Source organism: Lithobates pipiens, unplaced genomic scaffold (genome assembly GCF_037356315.1).
Source record: "Lithobates pipiens isolate NorthernLeopardFrog02 unplaced genomic scaffold, aLitPip1_a1.2 Scaffold_8, whole genome shotgun sequence".
Classification (NCBI taxonomy): Eukaryota; Metazoa; Chordata; class Amphibia; order Anura; family Ranidae; genus Lithobates; species Lithobates pipiens.
Genome location: NW_027507903.1, coordinates 586146934 through 586159269, shown reverse-complemented (window position 1 = coordinate 586159269; position 12336 = coordinate 586146934). Strand labels below are relative to the sequence as shown.

Sequence of the window (12336 nt, the reverse complement as noted above, 5' to 3'; positions counted from 1 at the left end):
GCTCTCTCCGGCCACAATGCCAGGGACGCAGACCCCGACAACCAACGGCCAGGGTTGTCGGGAAGAGGCCCTTGTCCTCATCGACATGGGGACAAGGTGCTTTGGGGTGGGGGGGCCGCACGCCCCCCCTCCCCCAAGGCACCCCCCCATGTTGAGGGCACGCGGCCTGGTACGGCTCAGGAGGGGGGGGGGGGCGCCCGCTCGTCCCCACCCCCTTTCCTGGCCGGCCGGGTAGCGTGCTCGGATAAGGGTCTGGTGTGGATCTGGGGGGGACCCCCACGCCGTTTTTTCGGCGTAGGGGGTTCCCCTTGGAATCCATACCAGACCTAAGGGCCTGGTATGCTCTCGGAGGGGGAACCCACGCCAAATTTTTTTCAGAAATTTGCCGTGGAGTTCCCCCTTGAGCTCATTCTCTGCTTGGCCTCGGCAAAAGTCGCCTGGCCTGGGGCGACTTGTAAGTCGTCCCAAGTCGGGCTTGAAGTCATCTCAAGTCGTTTTGAAGTCGTCCCAAGTCGTGCTGTGATCTTAACTCAAGTCGTGTCCAAGTTGCCTGACTCAAGTCGCCTACAAGTCGTGTTGCCCCTGTGTGAATGGGCTCTTTGGGTGCCTAGTTTTTTCCCAGAGAGAGTGTGCGATTTCCTATCCTGATGGCTGTTTCTGGTCCATCCACTAGATGGAGCCGATACGTGCCATCCCATGTTGGGATGGGTGGACGGTGTCATTTCAGAGGTGTGCCGTTCTGTGCATGCGCAGTCTGAGATCTTTTCTAGTGGCGTCATCCATCTGCACCTGGTTGAGGTCACCAGCTGGACAGGAGCAGATGTATTTAAGCGACAGGGATTATCTCTGGAGTTGGCGTCCTGGTGAGAGTGCTTTATCTATATAAAAACTTACAGACTTACTGTGTGATCTTATAGGGTCAATGGCGATTAGGCCTCTTGTTGATTAAGGTTTATGTGCTCTGCCTTCTCAGGGATTTCTAGCTGGTTACTTGTGTGGCTGTATTTAACCTGTAGGCATGGTATCACCTAGATCTTCGCCCACTCCCCCCCCCCCCGCTGTTTGATCCTCGGCTGAACTCATGTTCCTAGGACTTGATTTTCTGTGGTCCGTGTGGGTTGATTAATATCTGAAGTGATTAACCCTTTGAGTTAGGCGAGTATTCTTGGCCATTTGAAGGCTTATTTATTTTTTCTCTTGGGTAAAGATGACTGGTAGGTGACTGTATTTTTGTATCTCCCTATATATTCTATAGAGCCTTCCAAATGCAGTTGGTAAACAGTTCATTATCAGCCTGAGCCCTTCATTTGAATATTATATTTCTTCCTCAGCCCCGCTTTTGCCATGTACAACTATATGAAGCTAATTATGGGTGTGTATTGCCCTATATCATTTGTATATTTGTCTTGCGAGTTGGGTCCAGGGGGGAATGGGATAAATTCCCTAACCCTGTTACAGACCCCATTTGAAACACCTATGAGTGCGTTTTTCCTTTATACCAATTTCTCTTCTAATAAATAGCTTCTTATTTCGTTTTTACCATCATCTGGCTCCCACATTCACGCAGGAAACTGACATTTTTGGCTTTGAGATGCCTGGTGTGTCGGTGATGGTCTTGGTGGTGAGTATTCTTGCCTATGGAATATTCCTCCTGGGTGGGTTTAAAGGTAGTTGGGGGGAATAATGAATGTATTTATTACGTATGGTATTTTTGACTGTGGAGCATCCCACCTTTGTGGCAGTTACCTGGTGGTCTGAGCCACACCCTACAGTGTTACCATATTATCATTGTTTATTATGTGAAGATTCTTCGTGTGCATGTTTTCTCTTCTCTCTGAATTATACTCCCGAAGAAGAGGGTCACTGCGAAACATGTAGAGTTTATCCAGTTGTAAAGACAAACATACGTTTCCCCGTTGTGGGTGGATATATCGCTCCTTTTCCAGTTTACATCAGAGGAATTTGTTTACCTAAGGTTGTTTCCTGTCATGGGATACTCTGCACTGGCTGTATGTTACATATCTGCCCAGGTGGGTATTTTAAAATTAATGATGTTCAATAAATTGGTATTTTTATAAAAAGCTGTTTCAGCATTTTGTAAGTACCATGAAAGTCCAAGGTTGCCTCAATTTCCCATTTTTTCCCCAATAGCATTTATAGGATGAAGGTACTTTATATTTCTTGTTTTTTTTTTCCTTTTTTTGTTTTTGTTTTTTTAAATCAGATTCTTTTTATTGACAAAACAGAAAAAAACAAAAACAAAAAATAAACAAACCCACTTCCATTGAACAAACAAAAAAAAAAAAACAAAAAAAAAAAAAAACATACATCACATAATGTTGCAGAGGAAATAGGCTTATCCAGACAAACAGCCAGCCGACCTTACTACTTATACATCAGCATATTATATGAAGTTACACTCCATATAAAAATAAAGAGGCAAATCTTTAAAGTACTGTATTTATTGGCGTAGAACACTCACTTTTTCACCATGAAAATCGGGTGCAAATAGCATGTGCGTGTTATACGCAAATACTTGGCTGCCTCGGAGGAGACAGAGGGGGGAGGGACAAGCGTCATCAGATTACATACAGTGAGAATCTCCTGTTTACTTGGCGGCCTCTGTAATAGGAAGTCCTGTATCCTGGGCCGCCATTGGACCCCTGTTCTGTCTATCATAGGAGATGCTTACTGTATGTAATCTGTTGGTGCTCATGCCGCCCCCCTCCCTGTCCCCTCTAGGCTGCACTGATGGCAATGGCGAGGCCGCTGCACTGAAGGCAATGGTGAGGCTGCAGATGGGCACAGACCCTTATTTTGCTTCAAAAGTTCCTCATTTAAAAAATGTAAGTTTTTTTCCTGAAACTTCCCTCTTAAAATGAATATGCGTGTTATACGCCAATAAATACGGTATATCTTTGTCTGTCATTTTGTAGTTTACCATTTATTAAGCGCGTCCTCTTAGTATTCTATTCCCCAGCTCCGCTCCCGGTTCTATAACGGACTATCGATCAGGGCAGTGGTATCTCATTCCCCTAAACAGTGGGGCGGGATTTCGTTTCCATATATTAACTATCGTATAAAACTAAACCATATAAAACTCGTCACTACAGAGCGAAATATCACCTCATCAGAAAATTTATTTCAGACTGACAAATATTACAGAGTGCACTGGGACTCTGTAATATTTGTCAGTCTGAAATAAATTTTCTGATGAGGTGATATTTCGCTCTGTAGTGACGAGTTATATGGTTTAGTTTTAGTCACCCACCTTGTGTAATCAATCAACAGCCCACCCCCCCCGTGATTATGACATATGATTATGTCCTGCCACCAAGTATTCTAGTTTGGACCAATTGGAAGGGGGCCCAAGCCAGGTACTTCCAATCAGGGATCCCAGATATTTTCAAACTTCATTGGACTGCCTCTGTGTTTGTATGTCAATGTCTCATTTATGGCACTAACCCATTCTGAGTGTGTAGCCGTTATACTGAGAGTCATTTTCTAGCAATAAGTTTTCTGGCGATAAACAGAACCATGAGACTGGCCATGTAGGGTTTGTATAGTTCCTTATCCAGTCACCCAAGCAGACACAGATTAGGGTCAACTGCAAATGTGAGGTTCCATATTTTATTAATAGATATTTCTTGTTTATTTCAGTAGCACGAGATCATTTTTGTTTTTACCCTTGGGCAATAAGCCAATAATAAATATGAGTTGTGTTACTACACTTAGAAGTGCTTTCTGTTTGTTTTTTTACATGCATTTTATGGCTATTTAATGCTCAGAGTATTTGTTGGGTAACTTTCACAATAAATGTAAAACAAATGGCAGCTATTCCACAGCCAGAGAGATGCGAGAAGGCAAACTCTTCACTCACCTTCCTTCTTGTCACAGCTGATGGCACATCCCAGGACAAGCTGCACCATCTTCCTGAGCTCTGCTGTGTTTGAGAACTCACCGATCAAAGTGACATCTGGAATACGATCCTCTGAAACAGGGTGGCCTAGAACCTGAGAAGATAGGGCAGCACATAGGAAACAACTAAAAAAAGTATCCTCCCCTTTATCAGTCTAGAACATTATGTCTGAATGTGGCCTGTGCCCCACCAAAACACTGGTCATAGGATAAACCTTCCTCTCTAGTACATTTTGTAATTAAAATAAATAAAACCTTCAACCTAAACATTCTTTGTGTCCCTCTTGGGGACCATTCCCTTCATGCTTTGAAACTGGGACAGGAAGTAAAGTGAATTCCCTCAATGGTGACACAATAAGTAACCATGTTTTAGCTGCCATGTCCCCGTTTAGTACATTTCTTTAGTTTCTGTTGTGTCACTGAGATGGAGAGCAAATCAAAACTTTAAAATAAAAAAAGGGAAGGAAGGAGGGAAAAAAATAAATCACCCTCAATCAGAAGACAGTAACACATGCAAGGGGCAAGGGACTTTTTCAGGGATATGGACTGTACAGTCGGTGACAAGGAAGTGCAGACGAGGTAGACAATAACGGAAAAAATTTGCATAAAAAAAAAAAATAAATAAATAAAAAAAACACACACACACACAAACAGATAACATCTGATAGGGGAACCCCACCAATACAAAGACTCTATTGTCTACAAGGAACACGATCCTGGCATTAAAAAAACAAAAAAAAAAAAAAACAGTAGACAGATATCATGGAGAGGGAAAGTTTTGGTTGGTGGGAGGCATTAAAAAGAAAGACAGAATTGTTTTTAAGGATTCATGGAAAAAACAACCTAAAATCCTCAGGAATTTGCCATGGGGTTGATTTACTAAAGGAAATACACCATTTGCTTTGCAAGTAAAGTTACTCTGCACAGGACTTTTCCCCAGAGCTTAGTGAATGCAGTCAAGGTTCACTTTGCAAAACCTTTTTTAAATAAAAAAAAATACCCAATCATGTGCAAAGAGAGAAAAAAAAATCCCCCCCACACACATATTATGCTTGCACATGATTGGATGATGAAAGTCAGCAGAGCATCACCTATTCATAAAGCTCAGGGGATAATTGACTAGCAAAAGCGAACAGTCCATTTGCCTTTAGTAAATTAAAGTGGTTGTTAACCCACTTCTACTAAATGCTCCCATCCTCTCTGTAGCATTATAAGAAGTTTCTCTGTGCCTGTGTTCTGTAAAAAAAAAAAAAAAAAATATGTCCAATTGTACCTATAAGAGCTCCGCTCCGGACGCTCAGCCGACTCCCTTGTCTCTCTGGCTCCCAGCTGCAGGGGGCAGGGCTGAGCCCTCCAGCTAATGTTAGCCGGGGGGGGGGGGGGGGGGTTTAAAAAGAGCCGCGTGTCAGCTGAGCGGTGGGAGCGGAGCTCATACAGGTACAATTGTGCAGATTTTTTACAGAACACAGGCACAGGGAAACTTCTTATAATTCTACATAGAGGATGGGAGCATTTAGTAGCAGATTCGAGCTCATCAGGAGCGGGGGGGGTTGTGGGTACAGGCAGGGAGGGTAGGGCAAGGAGAGGACACAGGAGACAGACGAGATACAGACACAGGAGAGCTACAGAGAGCAGGGCTGCGGCTGATGGAATCAGGCAAATGGACAACAATGTCAGGGCTCAGCAGCCATGATTATTGTGGTCTGTTTGCAGAGGGGTGGGTATAGCCAGGCAGGATCAGCCAAATGAAAAGAAAACCTGGCCCATCTAGAATCATATTGTTTCCAAGAGAATATGCCTTCTAAACCCTTACAAAAATCTGGTAAACTGAACACCAAAACATCTTTCTTACCAAAAACGTGCACCAAGATGGTCAAAACCCACCCCGATCTGATTGTACGTTGTCACATTGGAATGTGAGGACCTACCTATACAATCATATCCAATCAGGCAGGCCTGTAGATCTAAGGGAGATTAAATCTCTTTTTCTGGGAGATACTCTAAATGAGAGGAAGGTTTAGGGTCTAAACTGGGTAATGCCTGGACATATGCTTTAAAAGGAAGTATGGGCCCGATATAAATATTTTATTAACATTCTGCATAAAGAATGGGGTATAAATGGGGCATACTCTAGAAGCGAAGGAAGTTTGGGGTTAAATTGGATAATGCCTGACCTTACCCTTTAAAAAGTAGTAACTATAGGCAAAACTTTTTTTTTTACATTTTAGATAAAGTAAAGGAGGGTTAGAAACCCGGTCAGATTTTGTTTCCCCCCCCCCCACCATCTGTGTCCCATTGCAGAGATTTCCCTTCACTTCATGTCCCATAGCCAAACAGGAAGTGAGAGGAAATCCCTGCAAATTAACGGATTCCTTGGGGAACCCATTGGAAGATTTCACCTCTATTACTTTTCTGGGGACAACCCAAAATTTGGGATTTGTATTACTTTCACTGTCAATGATAAATGGTAAACAAGACAAAATAGAGATTGAGAATCTCCCTAATGGGAGTCCAAACAGCAATAAAAACTGACAGGCGCTCTAATCCCCCTCGACTATATCCAAAACAAAAAATAGGTTTTGCCTTTACTTATACTTAAAACCGAGTTCCACTCAAAAGTAGAACTTCTGCTTAAAATCACTCCTAGCCCCCTTACATGCCTCATTTGGGGGGGTTGTTACCTAGTTTTGACAGGTACACAGCTCCCACTTCTGCTCTTGCCACCTAGGCGATGACTCCTCTCCCCCTCCCGGCAATCTTCTGGTACACGTCACAGGTCCCAGAAAATTGTCTGGCCACTGAGAAGGCGCAGTGCGATGTGCACACCAGGCTGTGAAGCCGTAAGCTGTCACAGCCGGGTGTCCACACTTGCAATGCCGGCGCCACGGAGAGGGAGAGGATCGAGGCTTTGGACAGCCAGATCGCTGGACCGTGGGACAGGCGAGTGTCTGTTTATTAAAAGTCAGCAGCTACACTTTTTGTAGCTGCTGACATTTAAATAAACTTAAAAACTAGTGGAACTCCGCTTTAAAAGGGAGTAATGATCTAATATTATATATTTTGATTCATTCAGCATAAAGAAAAAAAATACTTAGAATAAAGTACTCACATCATGGTAATACTCCAGAACACTCTGTAGGACTTTCTTTAAGTTGTTTACCTGGTAGAAGATAAAGAGATAAAGAGAACCCAATTAAGATTGCTATAATATCGTCAATATTTGAAGTCTCAATTCACCAAAACCAGAAGTCGGAAGACAACGTTTTATAAAACCAGGAAATGCGACTTTAAATTGAACCTATAGACCAGCCTTGCTCAATTTTTCTAACATGGAGGAACCCTGCAAATAACCTTCTGGTCCCAGGGAACTCCTGCTTATACTAGAGCTACAGATCACAGTACATTGTTTATTGGTCAGAGGGAAGAAAGCTCCTTAAGCCGGGTTTACAGGGCCATTAGAATGGATAATAACGGATCATTAGCACAGCATCTGACCACAGCTGACAGTTTTTTTTTTCATGCAACCTGCTGGGTGTACGAAAGCAACCCGCTGTAGTGTGTACCAGACTTAACACTGGTGGTAATTGATAAGAATTCCTACTTACAGGTAGCTAAAAGGAGAACGGTTGTCTGGGGGTTACTTATCTGAGAGGCAGAAATTGTTTATTGTTCAAGGAACCTCAAGGTTCCATTAAAACCTGGTTGAGAAAGGTTGCCAAATCTCAACAAGCACCAAGAATTTTTTTATTTTTTTTTAAACAAGCCCTTGCTGACCTAACTACAGGCACTGTGGAGCAATTCATTCTCAAAGCTCACAGCAGAACCACCACAGTCATTTTGGCCAACCCTGTTCACCCTGCCACAGGTCCACTTTAAAGCAAATCCTTCTATTGCCCAGGCTAGGCAAAGTAGAAGATTGATGCGACTGACCTGGAACTTTTATACCTAAAAAAACTCCCCATGCCAACTTCCACTTTCAAAAAGCTGCAATGTAGATTCACTTACAATGATACTTCCCTGTAACTGAGCTTCATCATGTCCCGTATTCATTTTAGTGATCGAGCTTCACACAGGGTCAGGATAAAATTATGTCCCTAGGTTAATGCCTTTCAATACGAAAAGGAACACTGGTAGCTTTAAAAGCAGAGCTCCACCCAAAAGGGGAAGATCACCAATCTAGAACATAGCCGACCCCCCCCCCCCCCCTCCGCTGCCTTCATACTGACAAAACTCGGCTTTCTATTATTTGTCCTGTCCCCTTTCATCAACACACTAATAACTTTCAAATAAAACTTTTTTGTTTTCATTACAGAACTTATTTTAGACTCAGTGATGCCATTACTGGGTCTGTGAGCTTCTCTATGTAATGCAGGTAGATCATGGCTGGTGGGAGGGGTCAGCAGTGTACTGCACATAGCTTCCTAAAAAGTATAACAGCACCTTGCTTCAGAACTCCTCATAAGCCATCAGCCCTAATACATGCAATGGCCTTGCTTCTAAGAGGGGGTTCTGCAAACATCAAAATGCGCTGATGGATGGATGTTTGTCTGGAATAGTGGGCATTGCAAGGCAGGCTGAATTTGACTGTCCTAAGTGACACCCACACGTGATGCGGAACCACCATGATTGAAAAAAATAAAAAATAAAATCCAATGAATAAAGAGGTGGGGCTAGGGACAGTACAACTCTGACTTGCTGCAGCTTCTAATGCATATTGTAAGAAGCTCACAGTGTGCAGTGAAATCAGAAAAAAGCTATTTCAGCACAAGGGAGGAGCCGCTACAATGCACAAGACTGAAGGGAGGGCTGGAGGTCAGTTTTAAAGCCTATAAATCTAAAAGTCCATCCAGATCCTTTACCACCGATGCTCTTTTTACAGATGACTCTCTAGTCACCCAGTGGGACCAACTAAAACTAGAGAGTGCAAAATCCAGTGCAGCTCGCCAATAAGCTTGCAGCTTTTTTGGTCAAAGCTTATAAAAAAGGAGAAGTGCAGGCAAAGTTCGCTTGGCTGGACTTCTATGGATCACAGGAGTGCAATTCGTTCTGCACTCCTGTGACCCATTTTCATCATAGAGCGGGCTGAAATCCGCTCTCTGCTGAAGTGACCAATTTCAGTCAAGGCACCGCGTCGTACCGACCAGGGAGTCTGGATCTGACAGGTGCCAGGACTGACACCCATCTCATTGAGCCGCTGAGAGCCTAAGGCGGCCACTCCACCCCTTCCACAGCTCAGCGCTCCAATGAGCGAGCGGGGAGAAGAGCAAAGAGCCGTTTACTGACAATCTCTAGCTCTCTGCTCACAGAGCTCGGAAAGTTGAGATTTGCGGTGTTCGATCGCTCGGTTCTCAGTGTAGAGCTGCCGGGGACAAATACATCATAAGACTGATGCCGCATCCACCTAGGCAAGTAGGATTGTAAAAAAAAAAAAAAAAAAAAAAAAAAAAAAAATTCTTTACTTCTCTTAACTGAAGAAGCTGATTGGCTACCATTTGTCTAGGTCAGCCTTTTCTTTTAAAGAGGAAGTAAACCCTGATGAGTTTACTTCCTCTTTTTTTCCCTGCAAAGGTAAAGCATAATGGACTACTATGCATCGCATAGTAGCCCATTATGTGTCACTTACCTGACACAGGAGCCAGCGAAGTCGCCGCTGTCCCCTGTAGTCCGCCGCATCCATCTTGCTGGTGGCGTCTCGCAGCTCCGCCGCTGTCATTCGGCGAAGCCGCGATGACGTCACTCCCGCGCATGCGCACAGGAGTCGACAAATGTGGCAGCTCCATTCTTGGAACTGCCGCGTTCAGTGCGCCTGCGTGCCGCTGTCTACGGCGCATGCGCCGTAGACAGCGGTGGCCGTTTTCGGGCAAATATCTCCTAAACCATATAGGTTTAGGAGATATTGCTTGGACCTACAGGTAAGCCTTAATCTAGGCTTACTTGTAGGTCAAAGTGGTTTGTAAGGGTTTACAACCACTTTAAAACTATAGAACTCATTAGCAACCCACTGTAACAAACTAGCACAGCAGAGAAGAGGGGTTATAAAAAGCCCACCAATTCCATAAACATTTATTAAAATCAACTATTATTTTATCATTATTCACCTTCATTCTCCAATTATCTCCTGTGTCCGGCTTTATTCGCATCAACCAGGTCTCATTAAACCAGGTGGGATCTCTGTAGAAAAAAAAAAAAGGGTTCAGTAAACTATGAAAAAAATAAAACACACACACACACACACACACACACACACACGACAGTGGATACTTCACAGATCTGCACACAGCTTAAACTTAAAGTGTTCCTAGCAGCGGATACATTTTTTTTTCCTGCTCAATAACGTGCCATTGTAGCACTCACTCTGACTTCTCAACAATATCACAGCACTTCCCCTGACAATGCCTGAATTGTTTTTTCTTTCTAGAAAGATGGAGCTATCTTTGTTCAAGCATCATCCAGGGTCTGGTCCACTTTCTGGTCTGAAATGCCCACTCAGTGAAGCAAAAACCGTAATTCTTGGTGCAGTTCTAGACCGTGTTCACAAATGTCTGGCACAGATCAGCCCGTCACCTTGTAACCCACTACAAAAATATACAAATGTTGCAGTCTGATCAACGAGGAACAGGACACTTAGAAAAGCTTTCTTCCTGCCTGCAGACTAATGGTAACATCTTAACCTAGGCAAAAATCAATGGAGCACAAGGATAGCTTTTAAAAAATGAAGAGCTTTTCTCATTATACTGTTACTATATGCAAAACTTGTATCCATACTCAAAGATCAACTTTAAATGAATGCAAAACACCAACTTATGCTTGATTCACACTAACGCGTTTTTTGATGCATTTTGCAGAAATGCAGGGGAATTTTTTAACATAGGTTCCTATGGAATATGTTCACATCAATGCATTTTTTGTGCCTCTGCATTTTTGGAAAGGGTCGGGGACTTTTTTTCATGCAAAATGCAGTGTTTTGCATGTAATAGAAGTCAATGGACCTGCATCAAAAAAACGCAAGTACCGCGTTTTTATTTTTTTTATTTCACTGTATATAGCTGGTTGCTAAGCAACCAGAGTAAAAAAAAAAAAAAAAAAAAACGTAAAACGCGGCAAAAACACGTGTCCAAAAACGTGACAAGCACCGCAAAAACGCTCAAAAGCAACATGCGTAGATGTGAATCGAGCCTACTGCAGGGAGGGAGAGAGAGTGGAGAAAGACTCTGTTCTCAGACACGGTGATGGATTGAGATGGGGGCACTGCACACAGAAGGTTTTTTACCTTACTGCAGAGAAGCAGTCAAGTAAAAAACCTTCAGTCTCTTTAACTGCTCAATTAACCTGACCCAGTGAGGGTCACTATCAAGCTGCTGATGCTTACATTGATGTCCCATAAGATGGAAATTGTCTGTGCTGGGTGGGACTTAGTGCAATTGCCACATATATAACAAGATCATATTCTATTTTGATTATGGTTACATGTAAACCACAAGAATCTACTCACATGACATGCAGGACCTGAGCAATAGCTACACCGCCTGTCAGGTCCTCATACGATGAGCAGGGACCCGACACTTGAAAAGTTTGCATCTATAAAATAAAACACTCACATGTAAATATGGTTAGAATGCATGATCAGTACAAATATTTCCATTGTTACCAGCAGCATATATGAGATGTCACTACAGTTACCGTCACTTGTCACCTGAAAATGCTAGCCTAACGACATGGCCCTGCTCTCTCAGTCTCCTGGAATATCTGCATTACATATCCCAGGAGGAGGGCCATGCAGAGTCTGGTAAATATCCATCATGATGCGCACAATGGCAACTGCTCCATGGTCAGCATAGTCACATAACCATGCTGACCAATGAGAAGCACAGCTGAAACTTCTTTTTCCGGTAAGGGGGGTCACAAAAGAAGAAGGAAAAAAAAAAACACACACACACACACACACACACACACACACACACACACAACTTAACTTTTTGTACTTTATAGATTGGTTTAGAATCTTCAGGTTGAGAATCAGACGAAATTTCCCTGATGGTTTCTTCGGGACTTGGGAAATAACCTTCTGCATCAGTTATCTCAGGAGAGACATCATAGTCAGGGCTTTCTCCTGATCCCTCGGAAGGTTTGTAATGTAAAACCGGCCTGGGGGTGTCTGAAAAAATTCTTGCCGATAGCCTGGTTGTTCCGAATCGAACCAGTCAAGGCCTTTTCCCAACATAGCAGGAAGGCCTGTAGCTTCCTGCCTACTGGTAGATGGTGATCATTGCTTTTTGGAGGTTTGCTCAAGGGGGTCTAAAGTTCACCCCACCTCTGCCTCTCCCCCTTTGGAGGGTTCTAGTGTCTTTTCTGGGTCTGATCTTTTTCTTTATGGGCTTGCTTTTTCTGCAGAAAAGCTTTCTTCTTTCTTTTCTGTCC

General features: G+C 43.3%; 1 protein-coding gene across 2 annotated transcripts in view; it reads right to left on the bottom strand.

Moving 5' to 3' along the window:
- HOOK2 (hook microtubule tethering protein 2) overlaps positions 1-12336 on the bottom strand; it is a 74032-nt gene that overhangs the window by 56226 nt on the left and 5470 nt on the right. For both annotated transcript variants that reach the window (XM_077470396.1, XM_077470397.1), the window contains exons 2-5: positions 11411-11496; positions 10017-10089; positions 7028-7078; positions 3881-4013 (exon numbers count right to left, since the gene is read on the bottom strand). In XM_077470396.1, coding sequence (XP_077326522.1) covers positions 3881-4013; positions 7028-7078; positions 10017-10089; positions 11411-11496 — 343 coding nt within the window. The remainder of the gene's footprint in view (positions 1-3880; positions 4014-7027; positions 7079-10016; positions 10090-11410; positions 11497-12336) is intronic.